Source organism: Lepidochelys olivacea (assembly GCF_965140295.1).
Source record: "Lepidochelys olivacea isolate rLepOli2 genome assembly, chromosome: 26".
NCBI lineage: Eukaryota > Metazoa > Chordata > Testudines > Cheloniidae > Lepidochelys > Lepidochelys olivacea.
The window spans coordinates 430,434-445,245 of NC_140436.1; the positions used below are offsets into that span (position 1 = coordinate 430,434).

At 62.8% G+C, this 14,812-nt stretch overlaps 1 protein-coding gene across 1 annotated transcript; it reads left to right on the forward strand.

Annotated features, from left to right (window-relative positions):
• The first annotated feature begins 1,970 nt into the window (after positions 1–1,970).
• NKX6-3 (NK6 homeobox 3) lies at positions 1,971–5,874 on the forward strand. The gene is made up of 3 exons (XM_084614974.1): positions 1,971–2,691; positions 4,791–4,960; positions 5,239–5,874. Exons 1-3 carry the CDS (start codon positions 2,322–2,324, stop codon positions 5,458–5,460), a joined length of 762 nt encoding a protein of 253 aa, XP_084471100.1. The 5' UTR covers positions 1,971–2,321; the 3' UTR covers positions 5,461–5,874.
• The last annotated feature ends 8,938 nt before the right edge of the window (positions 5,875–14,812 follow it).

The following is a 14,812-nucleotide window of genomic DNA, read 5'->3' on the forward strand; positions in this document are numbered from 1 at the left end:
CAGGGGACCCTGTTACTGCAAAAGCCCTTCTCTCTCCCAGGGCCAAGCTGTAGGCTCCTCCGCCCCTGAGACTGCTCACCGCAGTCCCCAGGGGGACCCCATTATTGCACAGTCCTTTTGGCTGGTCACACACTCCCAGGGGTTAACCACCCCCTGAAACCACTCCTCTCTGAGCCTTCAACACGCCTGGTCCTCGTCAATCCCCCTTTGTTTTACTGCTCCCCCATCACTTACTGCAGGAAGCGCCGCCCACGGGGTGCAGTACATCCCACCTCTGCCACCAGTTGTCACGGAGTCCCTGGGCGATGCTCTGGAACTGCTCCCCATGAAGACAGTCAGGACTCTGGGGCAGTCGCCTTCCTGTGAGCAGCCTGTCTTCAGGACACACAGCTTCCATCTTCCTGGGTCTGACCTCGGAGCATTCAGCATCCTCTGCTCCTCCATGCGCTTCCCACCGCGAGTCCGCTCAGGCGGAGCTCCTGGGGAAGCCAGAGGGTCCTGCCCCCCAACTTCGCAGTCAGACGTGACTCTCAGCCAGCCAGGAAAACAGAAGGTTTATTAGACGACACGAACATGGTCTAAAACAGAGCTTGTAGGTGCAGAGAACCGGACCCCTCAGCTGGGTCCCTTTTGGGGGTCAGTGAGCCAGACAACCACATCTGCCCTTCACTCCATGTCTCCAGCCAGCCCTAAACTGAAACTCCCTCCAGCCCCTCCTCCTCTGGGCTTTGTCCCTTTCCCGGGCCAGGAGGTCACCGGATTCCTTTGTTCTCCAACCCTTTAGTTCTCACCTTGCAGGGGGGAAGGGCCCAGCCCATCAGGTGCCAGGAAACAGGGTGTCGGCCATTCTCTGTGTCCAGACCCCTGCATACATCTGCCCTCTAGGGCTCTGCAATGATCATACACCTTTACCCCACCACCTAGATACTTAAGAACTGCTTAGGGGAAACTGAGGCACCCCCACACTATTCAGAGGAAACATTAAGAACAGTCCCACTTCGTCACACGGGGGGCTGGCAGGCTGGAGTGGGAGGACACTGCTTGTACAAGTAGGGACAATTAATACTACAAAATGGAGCCCGCCAGGCTGGGGCAATCACCCCCGCCCCATTCATTGAGCTGACACATCACACGAACCAGGAGCCCTGCTTAACAGCCCAAGGGATCAGACCTGTTGGCTGCTCGCACCTCCCCACAGCTGCTGTCCATCAGTGTGGGCGGCTGTGTGGGCCCTGGGGTCAGAGGGAGCGGTGCGGCCTCTGCCCTGGAACCCCTGCAGGACCCGGGCGCCATGTGGGCTAAGGCCAGGCAAGCCCACCAACCACAAGCCAGCAGCCACGGGGCACTGCACCGCAGACATGAGTGCTCCCGCCCCATACACACAATACCCCTCATACGCATCTACACAACACACAATAGCACCCCCGCACACACGCGCTATCACATGCAGCCCCACCACCGTCTCCACACCAGCCATGGCCAAATAGTGGCGCGCACAGGTATGGACCCCCACGGCTGGGGCTGGGGCGCTGCACACACAGGCAGCCCGCGCTCTCAGGCATGTATGTCGGTGCACATAGCCAGACCTGCACGCTCACCCAGGCCCCGCTGCGCACACGTGGCCTTGCACCCTCTGGCCCAGGCAGTCCCCAACCCCGTGGCCGCTGCACGCACCTGCATGGCCCTGCCCCGCCCAGCCCAGCCTGGGCTCCTGGCTCAGCGTCCCTGGCTGGGGTATGGGGCAGCCCCAGGCCTGGGCTCTGAGCCCCGCAGCAAGCAGCTGATAATTTTTTACAGCTAATCTTTCAAATTGCAATTTGTCTGGGCTGAGCCAATCCAGGGCCTGCCCTGTCACCCAGCCAATGGGAGCTTAGCCCCAGCAGCTCAGCCAATCGGGGTCCAGTATTCTAATGGCCCACATCTTTATCAGAGAAATGTTGCTTCTCTTGAAGTTAAACTTCTGTGGCAGGGGCCTGGGCGCAGCGTCTCTGGGGGCACCTGGGGTCAGCCAGGCCAGCCGGCCCTGGCATTGCATGGGCTGGGCCTGAGCCCTGGCCAGCCCTGGCAAGGTGCTCCTGGACCAGTCTGCCCCCTGGGAGCCCACCGGGGCACAAGGCTGCTGTGACGCCCGCTGCCCGGGTGGTGCCAGCAGCTGACGCCCAGGCGGGGCTGTCGGGAAGCGGCAGGACTGTGGCCAGCGGGCACGGCCCTGCACCGAGGCCAGGCTGCCTGGGATGGCTTTGCTAGCAGGCGGCATGCAGCCGGGGCGCTAGGGGCCGGCTTGGTGCATTCACCGGCCTCCGCCGGGGCGAAGCGGCGCCATGGACGCCAACCTGCAGGGGACGTTCCTGCTCAACAGCCCCTCGCTGGCCCCCTTCCCGGAGGCGAAGGCCCCCATGTGCCAGTACTCGGTGCAGAACTCCTTCTACAAACTCAGCCCACCAGGACTCAGCGCCCAGCTGGCAGCCGGCACGCCGCACGGCATCACCGACATCCTGAGCCGCCCAAACAGCAGCCTGCTCTCTGCCTACCCCCACACGGGCGGCTTTAACAGCCTGGGTTCCCAGCCCGTCTACTACGGACCCCAGGTGGGGCCCTTCTCCAAGGGAGGGAGCGACTATCCATCCCGTGGCAGGGACTGCTGGGCAGACACCAGCCAGGACTGGCGAGGAGGCCGACCATGCGGCAGCAGTAAGTACCTGGCTTGGCACCGCAGCTGGGGGACGGGGGAGGCAGGGGGCTCGGCAGCACGAGGCCAGACACAGAGGTTTGGCTCAGCAGGCCCCACTAGCCCATGCTCCCCATGCCCCTACCAACTGCCCCAGCCCACCTGCGCCCCATAGCCCGTGCTCCGCTCCCTGTCTGGGCAGCAAACCCGCTGCTGCTCCCAGCCTGGGGCAGGTGCCAGGCACTTGGGGCAGGGCCACCCTCCGCGGGACCATTCTGCTGGGGAGGTCAGAGACAGCTCACAAGGGCCCTGCCCTGCCCCCTCCGCTCTGCCTGGCCATGACCCACTTGGAGGCAGAGCTGGGAGGGTCCCAGGGCTGTGCTCAGAGGCTGGTGAGTGTCTGTGCTGAGCACCAGGGAGGATGCCTGGGAAGGATGGCAGGTGACGGCACAACTGCTTTCCTGGGCCACTGCTGCTGGGACCCAAGTCACTTTACGCACCCGCCGGTGGGAGGAGGGGAGAGGTTAGAACCGTTCTAGGGCAGGGCAGAAATCAGCGTCCTTCCCCCCGCAGGGACAGAGCTGAGCCCCCTGCAGGGAGAGGGGCTGAGCCCCAGAATCCCGAGCTGGGGGCAGAATCCCCCTGCCCCAGCTGGGCGCCTTGCTGCATGGGTGGGAACTCTGCTCTCTTCGCCAGCAGCACAAGCTCCAGGACGTGCTACATTCAGCCCACGGGGCAGGGAGAGGAGCCAGCTCAGGGACCACCTGCCTCAAGGGAGAGGGTGGGACAGCAGGACTGGGGCAGAGCCTGCAGGGACCTGTCAGCCTGCCCTGCCCACCCCTCCAAGGGATGTGTTGGATGAGTGCTGGGAGGAGTGGGTTGATTGATCCCCAACCCTGTGGGCGTCCTTAGGGGCTCAGCACCCAAAACATACCTGACATGTGGGTGCCCCGGAAAGCCTGGCCCTGTAGCCACAAGCCCCTGTTTCAGAAACCCATGGTGGCCAACATGGGGGGAGCCCAGGCCCTGAGGGACAGGCTGCCCTGGGGCACTTCCCCACTGCTCATGCTAGCACAAGCCCTTGGGCCACGAGTGGCTGCTTTAAGCCGGCCACAGCAGCTGGCCTTGACTGGGGAGCAGCCGGGATGGGCACCATGCCCCTGGCTGGCTGGGCAAGGCAGCGTGCATGCCCCACTTGCTGCTGGGCACCGGGGTGCCATGTGGCACAAGGGCCACTGGGCCTCTCAAGGGCATTTGATGTCACTCGTGGGGGTGGGGCTGATGGAGGCATGGGGGGCCTGCTCCCTGATGGAGGCATGGGGGGCCTGCTCCCTGATGGAGGCATGGGGGGCCCATCCCTTGTGGCTGTGATGACAGCATCCGAAACAAGCCCAGCAGGTGCCAGACCCCACTCAGGGGACAGAACAGCGTGCCCAATACAGGGCGTTACAGTCACCCTGAGGGCTGGGGGGGGCACAGGGAAAAGCCCACTGGGAGGGGGGAGTTACTGTCACCTGTGGGGCAGGGGGGGCACAGGGAGCAGCCCACTGTGGGGGGAGAGTTACTGTCACCCGGGGAGGTTGTGGGGAATGTCCAGCTTTATGGGTGGGGAGTTATTGCTCTGGTCAGGGCATGGGGAGCATCCCACTCAAAAGCAGTGTTACCATCACCCTCGGGGAGGCACGTCTTGCTCTGGGGGGGTGTCCTGCTCTGGGGGAGGGAGGTGTTACTGTCACTCCGGGGGGGTTGGTCCTGCTCTGGGGGGGTTACTGTCACTCTGCAGGAGAGGGCCTGCTCTGGGGGGGGGGTTACTGTTGCTCTGGGGGGGTTACCAGCTCCCCGGGGAAGGTTGCAGGGCACATTCCCGTCTGGGGGTTACTGTTACCCAGGGAGGGGCATGAGGCATGTCCTGCTCATGGGGGGGGGGAACTGTCACCCCAGGGAAAGGGGGGACAGTGGGGCACAACCCACTCGGCGGGGGGCTGCATGCACAGCTCCCACTGGGCTCCGCTAGGGCTCTGTGCGTCCTGCCCAGCTGCGCCCTCTGGGGCAGTAGGTGCCTGGCTGGTCAGCTCAAGCTGCGCCAGACCCCCTGCACTGACCGGTCTCCTCCCTCCGCCAGCCCCGGCTCACCTGGCCGACAGCATCCACAAGAAGAAGCACACGCGCCCCACCTTCACTGGCCACCAGATCTTTGCGCTGGAGAAAACCTTTGAGCAGACCAAGTACCTGGCAGGGCCCGAGCGGGCACGTCTGGCCTATTCCCTCGGTATGACCGAGTCGCAGGTGAAGGTGAGTGAGGGGCCAGGGCCAACGCTGGGACTCAGGGGCCGGGCCACTCAGGGCCGTTTTGTTAAAGGGGCCAGTGGAGACTGACCCGAGCTCCCTCAGGGCCGGGCTGGATCCTTAGGCAAACTGGTCTGTGGGGGGTGCCGGTTCACTGGGCACTGAGGGGCTTGGCCAGGGCAGTGGGGGTTGGTCACCCCTCAGCAGCAGTGGGGATGAACAGGGAGCTGGGAGAGGGGCCATCAGCTCAGTGCAGCCCTAACGCACTCCCCATCCCCGGCCAGGTGTGGTTCCAGAACCGACGGACCAAATGGCGGAAGAAGAGTGCGCTGGAGCCCTCGTCCTCCTTGCAGCGGGCGGTGGGCGAGCGGGCCGCCTCTGAGACCGAGGACGACGAATACAACAAGCCCCTGGACCCTGACTCGGACGACGAGAAGATCCGCCTGCTGCTGAGGAAGCACCGGGCTGCGTTCTCAGTGCTCAGCCTGGGCACCCACAGTGGCTGAGCCACCGGCCCCCTGCAGTGCCTGGCACTGGCCCCATGCCCGAGATGCCTGTGCACCAGCCTGCTCGGAGCCAGAGACACGCAGAGCAGCGCCCGAGCTGGCAGGGGCTGCTCTGAGCGGGAGGGGTCGAGCCGTGAGGTACAGGGTCCTGGAGCAGGGTTGCTGGAGCCTGCCTCCTCCCCGGCTGAGTCGTGAGGGGACAGGAGCAGCCCTGACCCAACAGGAGCTGCTGGTGCAGCCTTGGGCCATAGAGCCAGGCTGCAAATGGGAAAGGGGGGCTCTGCCTCTGTTCCTGCCCCATTCTGGGAGGGTGCTGCCCCCACCCTGGGCAGGAGGAAGCCGGGCTCCACTATGTCCCGGGCTGTTGGTGTTACAGACCCTGCCGTGCCATGAGCAGTGATGAAATAAAGGTCCCAGCCCCCTCTGCATCTGGGCAGTTATTTGACTGTGGCGTGTCTGTGGGTGCAGCTTGCTGGGGCGGTAGCAGAGTGTCGATGGCTGAGCTGCCTGGTGCGGGGGTTAAGCTATAACCCATTGAACCCCACACTGAGCAAAGTGTCCCTGCGGGACCTGCACTGAGTGTTGGCTGGCCTGGGCCTCGGCTCAGCACGCAACCAGGGAGAGGCGCTGGGGACACTCACTGGGGCTGAAAGACAGTAGCTGAGCTGGGGAGCCGCTGAAAGGATGCTGGCACTGCTGTGGTGATGCTGGCAGGCAGCCTTGACAGCGCTGCTGTGGGAAAGGTCGCAGTCCTGGAGCCACCAGCACTAGATTCCTGTGGGTACATTATTTATTAATTAATTTGAAGTTTGACCTGGGGCGTTGTCCCATCTTTCCTCATTAGCCCAGCCCTGCTCTCTGCCCCATGGACTCAGCAGGGCCTGCGTGCTGTCACCCTGCTCCTGCCTGAGTCCGTGCTGGTCACTTGCCCGGGCAAACCTGATCCGCGCAGCTCCCTGGGCCGGGCGAAGCTGACCCGCGCGGCTCCATGCAGGGCGGGTACCCCAGCAGGCGGCATTTGGAGCCCTCTGGCCAAGCATTAGTGTCCGAGGCCGGGCCAGCACGGACGTTCATGCACAGGCAGTAACGCTGTGAGGGCTGCTGCCCTGAGCCATGGAGAACCGTCCAGCTGTAAGGGGCGATGGCCATGGGGTGCTGGGGGAGGGGTCCAGACAGGCCAGGAGCAGCGTGACCAGTCACAGGTGGGAGGTTAGCCCAACAGCCGCAGAGACACTGTTGTAGACCCGCCTCATACAGCAGAGTGCTGAATGCAGCAGGAGCACCCAACTACCCCAGTGCCAGCCTCTCCCAGCCGGGGTGCTGTGGGGAGCAGGGTCAGTGCCCTGGAGGGGGAGGGGAGCTTGGGGTTTCTTTGCAGCTTGTAGCTCTCAGGTGCTCAGCATACCCTGAACTACTGCATGAGGCACCAGTTCAAAAGTCGCTCGTTAGGCCTCTTGTTGGAACGTATTAGCAGCAAATAAATACCATTTATCTTGGGGCAGTGAGTGAAAGCCCATTCACCTGTCGCAGCCACACGATTGATGGTGCGTCAATAGCAAAGGAGTGTTTACTGCCACTCCAACCTGCACACGCCCTCTGCCCACCCTATGCGTGGGTCACAAGCGAGTGTGCCCGGAGCAGCATGTGTGTGCCCTTGCCCATGCTAGGCCCCCAGGCTAGCTTCCCCAGCCCCTCCTGGGCACAGCACTGCCTGTAGGGCGCATATGGGCTGCCCCAAGGGGCTGGGCTGGCCTGCGCTCGGAGCCGGAGCCAGGCTTGCTCTGAGACGCGCCGGGGCGGGCAGACTGCATACCATGTGTTCAGTTAAAGTACGGGCGCAGCCCCTGCAATAGGGGATGAGTGTGCACTTGTGCACGCATGCCACGTTCCCATGTAAACATGGTTCTCCTGCTCCTACTGCACCAACCGCGGGCTGGCCAGACTCTGACCCTGCCTGGGTGTGGTAGCCCTGGGGTAGCGGGTATTTCGGGGTGGGGAGGGAGAGGGAGGCAAGCCAATCCCCCTGCAGCTCTTTTCCCGTGGGTCTGGGCTTTCCCCTCAGTGCCAGGCATCGCAAACTGGTGCAAAGCTACTCAGATTTGGCCTCCGTCATTCACAATAGCATCGCTGGCAAGCTGGCCACAGCCCCACAGGCCAGGAGCTGCTGCTGCAGGCTGAGGTGGGACAGGCTCCCGTTCCACCGCCGGGGAGGAATTAAGGTGGCCGTGCCAGGGCAGAAGGTGCTGCAGCCGGTGGCCACTGGCCCCTCCCAGGAGGGCGAGGCAATGGTGGAGAAGGACGCTGGCCTGATTTTAGGTGCCACCCTGCAAAAAATTTGTCCCGCGGGTGGATTGCAAAAAAGACAAAGTGCAGTTGGTGGGTCACCCTGGTACAAGGTTTGGGCCTCACTGGATTGGCCATGCCAAGGAATGGGGACAGGGTGCCCTAGCCAGGCCACATGCGACGGGCCTGGGCACCCCCAATTGTGAGCCACGTGTGCGAACTCACACACACGCACGTCACTGTGTGCTAGCAAATAACCCAGCCCCTGATAAGCTCTCCTACTTACCAAAGGTGAGAGCCAATTACATGGTGGCCAGCTGTGAGCAAACAAGCTGCAGCATCCTGGGGAGGAAATCAATAGGAGATAAGGTGGTGTGGGCCTATCATAGAGTGATTAGTGGGGGGGGCACCTTTAACCAGGTAGCCCAGCCCAGCTGCCATGACCCATTGGGGTCTAGACCCCCAACAGACCTCCAGCAGTCCCTGCCTGGCATCAAAGCCCAGCACTGCACCGTCCGCCAGTCCCCACTGTTGTGAAACCATCACCAATGCAATGCAGCCCCGGGGTCACAGCACAGCCTGTCTGCTGGCACCACGGTACGGCCCCCCAGTCCAGCCCCTCCCAATGCCACAGCATGCCTCCCCCCCCCACACAGCCCAGCCCCCCCCCAATGCCATGGCACGGCCCCCCAGCCCCTCCCAACGCCACGGCATGCCTCCCACCCCCCGCACAGCCTGCCCACCCCCAATGCCACAGCATGGCCCCCAGTCCAGCCCCTCCCAATGCCATGGCATGCCTCCCCCATGCACACAGCCCGTCCACCCCCAGTGCCACAGCATGGCCCCCGCCAGCCCCTCCTAATGCCATGGCATGCCTCCCCCAACGTAATTGCCCCACCCTCCCCACCCCCAATGCCACAGCTTGGCCTCCAGCACCACCGCCCAGTCCCCACCCCCACGGCATGGCTGCCCCCCACCCAACCGCACAGCCCCCAGCGCCACTGCCCATCCCCCATCCCCAATGCCACAGCCTGGCCCCCAGCCCGGCTCCCCCAACGCCAAGGCATGCCCTCCCCACGCCACTGCCCATCCCCCAACCCCAATGCCACAGCCTGGCCCCCAGCTCCACCATGCAATCCAGCCCCTGACCACTCAACCTGTCTCTACAGTAACCCCCAATACAGCCCCAGGCCCTACAGTGAGCCCCACACCAGCACAGCCTGGCTCCCGGCAGCACAAGAGCCCTTCCCGCTGAATGATGACCTATAACAAATCTCTGCCCTGGCGCTGTGGGGGAGCAGGGCAGGATCCCGTGGGGCGGCCCCAGGGTACGCCATTGCGGGAGGGGGCTCCTTCGGTGACAGGCTGAGGCCTGCAGCGTGGAGACTAGCAGGGCCCCTGAGCCTGGCCGCCCGCGGGCTGAGCCCCGGGGCACTGCCGCTGGCTACCCAGCCCTGGTGCCAGGAAGGACTCTGGCCCCGCCAGGCTCCGGGCACAGGGGCGCGCCGGCTAGCCCTGTGCGGAGCCTAACAGGCCGCACGGCCCCATCTGCAGCCTGCAGGTGCCTGGCCGGCTGAGTCGTGACCCTCCGCTGGGCCACAGCAACGTAATGTCCTGAGCCACAGGCCGCCTGCCCCCTCCCCGGAGCCGGTGCCCCCTGCCCGGCTGCCCGCTGGCCCTGGCAGCCCTCCTGCTCGCCCTCGGGCCCTGTCGCCTGCATTCACCTCGCTCCGCTGCTGCCAGCCTCTCCCCGGCTCCCTCAGCCTCTCCAGGGAGGGGCTGAGCTCAAAGCCAGGCGCCTGGCAGTGTGGGACCCTCCCTGTCCTGCAGGCCTCTTGGCAGCCCTGCCATTGCAAAGCGCAGGCCCCTCGGCTGACCCCAGTCCCCACCCCCTCAGTGGGGCCCCCTGGGTGTCTGGGCCCAGCAGCCCCTGCCCTCTCCCACAGAGCGAAGAGGTGCCAGGGGCGGCAACACTGCCCAGGTTGTGCCACCCCCTGGCTCCTCCTGGGGGGCAGGTGGGGAGGAAGGAATGCCAGCGAAAGAAGCAGCCCTGAAGAGAGCCAGGGGCCAGGCTGGAGGCCTCACACCAGGGTGCCAAGAGCATCAAGGCCTGGTCCTGTCCAGCGACTCAGGTAAGCTGGTGGTTGGAGAAGCCAGGCCCCAGGAATATGGGGCTCCCCCTGCAAACTCCTCTGGTCAGTGGGTTCTTGGGGGTCTCAGCAGCCCTGAGCCCCAGAGGTAGCCGCTTGGCTGGGAGCCTGGGCTCTGCTCTGCGAGGAAGCTGGCGGGATATTTTTTTGACATTTTCTAAGCTGCCCGGTGTGGCTGACAATTTTTAATGTACTAACTGCCTGGTCCAGTGAGCTGATTAATTGGTGCTGGGGAGATCAATAAAAAACAGAAAATTAAAACAATTTTAAAGTGATTAAGTAGTTTAACACCTGTCTGCTGCCACGTCAGCACCGGGAGACAAATAAAGCAGGTGGCAAAGGGCCTCCTGCAGCCAGGGAGAGTGACAAATAGTAGCTGTAACCAGCCTGCCCCAACTTGGCTCCTCTGCTGCAGCCCTTCCAGAGGGGGCCAGCTCTGCCCCACAGACCCCTGTGCTGCCAGGGAGGGCTAGCTCACTCCCTTCACCCGCCCACCTAGGCTCCCGCATCACACTCTGGCCTAGCCATGCTCATGTCTCCAAGCCAGGTGACACAGTGGGGCCAGAAGCCTCTCCACACGGACACACTCAGATCTAGAAGCGCAGCCATCGAATGGGTGCTGCTCTACCTACTCTGGGTTACACCTGGCCAACAGGATGCCAGCCTCTCCCCCAGCTATGGGGCTCAGACAGTACCCATAGCCAGGCAGGCCTACCCCGAAAAAACTAGTCATCCCTTTGGTTCCCTCGGCCCCCAGCTCCTGCACCATCTACTGGTTACCCACAGGGAGCTCAGATTGCTGGGGTGGGCGAGGGGGGTGTACCCTAGCCCAGACTGGCATGATAGTCTATTGCCGTTCTCAGCACTGGGGCCTGGCTGGGCACAGACAGGGCACTGCTATGCAGAAGCTCACAGCACAGGAGGCCCAGTGAGGCAGTGCAGGGCACTGCTGCAGAGAAGCTCACAGCACTAGCATCTGAGCTGGGCACTGTGCTGGGGGAGCTCACAGCAGGCTCTCAGTCCTTTCTCTCCCTGAGTTTGCTGGTTCCTCCGTTACCTCCCGATCCAATGCCGCAGCAGTTGTCTGTGCTTGGGCCTGCAGCCCTCAGAGCAGGACAGTGGGATGCAGACGCTGCCCAAGTTAAGCGTTCACAGAAACTCAGGCTGGCAGCTGCTCCGAGCAAAGAACCCTGACGCAGACAAAGTTTCCCTGGCCCCCAGCTCCCTGGCCGGCTGGGCTGTTTGTGTTAAAAGGCAATTGTTTGCAGGTGGTGAGTGTGGGCAGGCAGGCCAGCCTGGCAGGCAGATGGATGGCGTCTCCACTTCAATTCCACATCCCTTTTCTCCCAGACAAACCCCGTCGGATTTTCATAAATCAAAGCGCCAAACTGTTTAATAAAAATTTATTGACTTACAAGTGATTATTTATCAAAAGGCCATTAATAGCAGCTCCTGGAATGATGTGCTACAGGGTGGTGCAGGGAGACTAATAGGAAATCAATGCCGGCAGCAGGGCAGAATGTAGATGAGGGGCCAAGTGCCCCTCGTCCCCATCTCCCCACTGCTGCACCAGCCAGAGCCAGCAGCAGCTGCCTTGTGGGCTGCCCAGAGCGCCCCCTGTTTATTTATCGTTTACAAATGAAATGATCGATACTTTTAATCTAGAGCTAAATTTATTAACTTTCCCATTGGAGAGAGACATATTGACTGGGGCCACGGGAAGGGGGAGCGTGGCAAGATGGATGTTAACCTGGCCGGCCCGCACCTTGCCTGCCGGAGCCTGCCCAGGCAGCAGGAGGGAGCAGCCAGCCTGGCCGCCTGGGGAAGACATGGTGCGTGGCTCTGCAGCATGGGCACTCACAGAGACACTCGCAGCACCTCAGAGCTGAGGGCAGGAGCAGGGACCCCCAGACATCACCAGCGCGTCCTGTCTCCCCTCCTTACCCTAGGAGGAGCAGGACCAGGGCTCTGTAACAGTGAGGAGAATGATTAGGCACTTCTGGGGACAAGGCCATTGTCTGTAAAGAGCCCCCTACCACCCCTGAGAGCAGGCACTTCTAAGCCCCAGCTGGGGCCTGGCACCAGATCCCTGGTGCCCACGTAACTGCGCTGGTTTAGGTGGTGCTGGAAGGCTTTGGCTGTCCACGTGTTCAGAGCCCAGCCCCACTGCGTGGAGGGAAGGATCCAGCCACTGTGCTCCCCAGCCCCAGGGGCCAGGCCCACACATGAGCAATGCCTGAGAGCTGCAGGAGGCCTGGAGCAGGCTTGGGGATCTGCTGTGGAGAGACCTGGGAGAGGCCCAGCAGGGGGGTGGGCACCAGGGCTGGAGCTGCAGGGGATTGGGCCAGGCTGGGGGGTGCTGCCGTAGGCAGGGCAGGCTCTGTGCCTGCCCCCCCCAGAGGATGCTCCTCTCCCTGCATCAGCTAGTCCCCTCTCCTCCCCAAGCCCCCCGGGGCAGGGGCTCTGGCGTGTGGTGAAAGGGCACCCCCTGTGGGGCCCGGACAGCGTGACATGACCAGGTGTGCACATGGAGGGCCCGATCCCTGCAGCAATTCACAGCTCAGGCAGGGGAGCCTGGGAGACAGTGAGAGGCCAAGGGAGGGTGCCTCAAGCAAAAGCCAGCAGCATGGCCAGCGAGAGCTGAGCCTTTGTAAGGAAGCCTCTGTAGGACAAAGGCCTCGCTCATACCTGTCAGCAAAGGGGTCCCAAGCAGGCCCGCCGCTCAGCAAGGGCCCTGCCCCTTGCACCTGGGTGATCTGCACTAACCCCTTTAAGTACTTGGGCCCTAGGCTTACGCCAACTGCCTATTACATGGGAGTCTGGCACTCATGGTGAGGTGGCCAGACAGCCCAATATTAGGGGCTTTGTCTTATATAGGCAGTTCCCTCCCCCCACCCCCCAAAAAGTGCCCCAATTGTTCACACTTGCTGTCCAGTCACCCTGGCTGCTGGTGGCCCCTCTGGGTACACAAGTGCCCTGGCCAGGGGTGCCTGGTGCTCATGGTGACCCCCTGCGTACATGGTGGGGGAGCCTGGTGCTCATCCCAACCCCCCAGGGTACCCAGATCCTGGGATGGGGTGGGCCTGACGCTCACACCAACCCCTGTGCATACATGGGCCCTGAAGTGCTTCAAAACACCGTGCAATGCAGCTGGAACTAGGCTGCGGCTGGGGCTAGAGCCTCTGCCTTGAGGCGGGGGCCACGCAACATGAGGAGAGCAGTGGGATCCCCCAGAGAGAGCCTAGAACCTGGCATAGGGGGCAAAGCCTCCCCTTGGAGTGACTTCCAGTGGCTGTTCCTTCCCCCAGGTTAGAGAGGCCCAGTGGAGCAGCGCTGGAGGCCCTTGCCTGGGTTAAGCAGGCATGTTGGTGTGTGCAGTGCCCACGCCAGGGTGCTGGAGCACAGCCCCCTCCCAGCTCGAGGGGAAAGGCTAGGGTGCGGAGGGGCTGGGCCATAGACCCTGTGTGGGAGGCTGGCTGAAGCAGAGCCTGGGGGAGGCACCCAGCACAGCAAGGACTCATGGTGGGGCTCCAGGTCTCAGCATTTGGTGGTATCACTGCAGGGGACTGGCCAGTGGCCCAGCACTGGGGCAGAGGGAAACAGAAGCCAGGCCCTCCAGCCCCCATGTGGGAGGAGCAATAAACCAGCCCAAGTGCCAGAGGGAGGAGAATGGGGCTGTGGGCAACCTCCAGTCAGGACCCACTGCAGCTGGCCCAGGGAGATCTGGGGGCTTGAGCATAGCACCCAGAAGCAGCAGTGACTTTAGGACTAACATGGGCCTGAGCCCAGGCTCACAGCACAAAGGGAGAACAGCCCCTGCGAAGCGGAGGCCTGGGGTGTGCTCAGAGGCAGAGACCACACCAAGCTCTCCTGGTGGGCAGATGGCTCACCCAGGTGGGAACGGCTCTAAGGCTCCCATGGGACTAAGCCCATGGGTCTGGGGATGCACAAGCCTGCCAGGCCCACTCCTAGGTTGCACTGCCAGCATTCCCCATGCCACCCATGTGCTGATCCTGTGAGCACCCACTGGCCCATTGCAGCTGAATCAGCACTTCTGGAACTTCTGGACACCTAACTTCCAATTCATAATCGCCAGCAGCCTCATCCCATCATGGAACATATTCAGAGCACATGGCCAAGGAATCAGCCACAGAAATCCAGCCAGCCAATCCCCCACTTAGGCAGCAGAGCCAGGGCAGTGGGGGGGCTGGCTGGCTGCTCAATGGCCAGGGAGAGCAGCCCAGCACTTTTCACTCTCCCATTCCCAGGCTGCTGCTCTCCAACCCATGCCTGGCCCAGCCTTCCCTGACTCTCTCCCCCTTAAGTAAGGCGATAGGCCCCTGCAGTTAGGAAAGCAGGAGACAGTGCTAGACTGTAGCTTGGAGGATGCACGGCCCAGAGCAGAGGAGAACGGGCTGCAGCGGAGCGAGGCTGACGGCTCCATGCCCTGGCAGCCGTGGTCACAGCACTCTGCTCAGACAGCGATTTGCAGGGCTGGTGGTTCCACGGAAGGCCAGAGGCAAGCGCACAAGCAGCACTCAGCCCCTGGCAGGCTCCACTGGGGGCCCTGGAGACTGCACTCTCCTCTCACCCTAGAGGTGGTCACGCCATCTGTCTCACTGACCAGAGGAGAGGAGAGGTGGTGCTGCCACGCACAGGCTCTCCTTGGGGTGCTGTGGGCTGTGAAATGGCTGATGCCCTCTACCCCAGAGCTGGTTGCATGGGTGGGGCTAAAAGAAGGGAGTGCAGGGTGCAACCCCGGGGCTGGAATACACTAGGGACACAGGAGACTGGCAGCAATTTGACATTACACTCATGAGCTCACAGCTGCATGTGTCTGCACAGAACTCCGCTCCCCGCAAGGCCTGATGCTGACACAGGGCCCAAGCATCACCAGCAGGGCCCACTTGCCTCCCTGC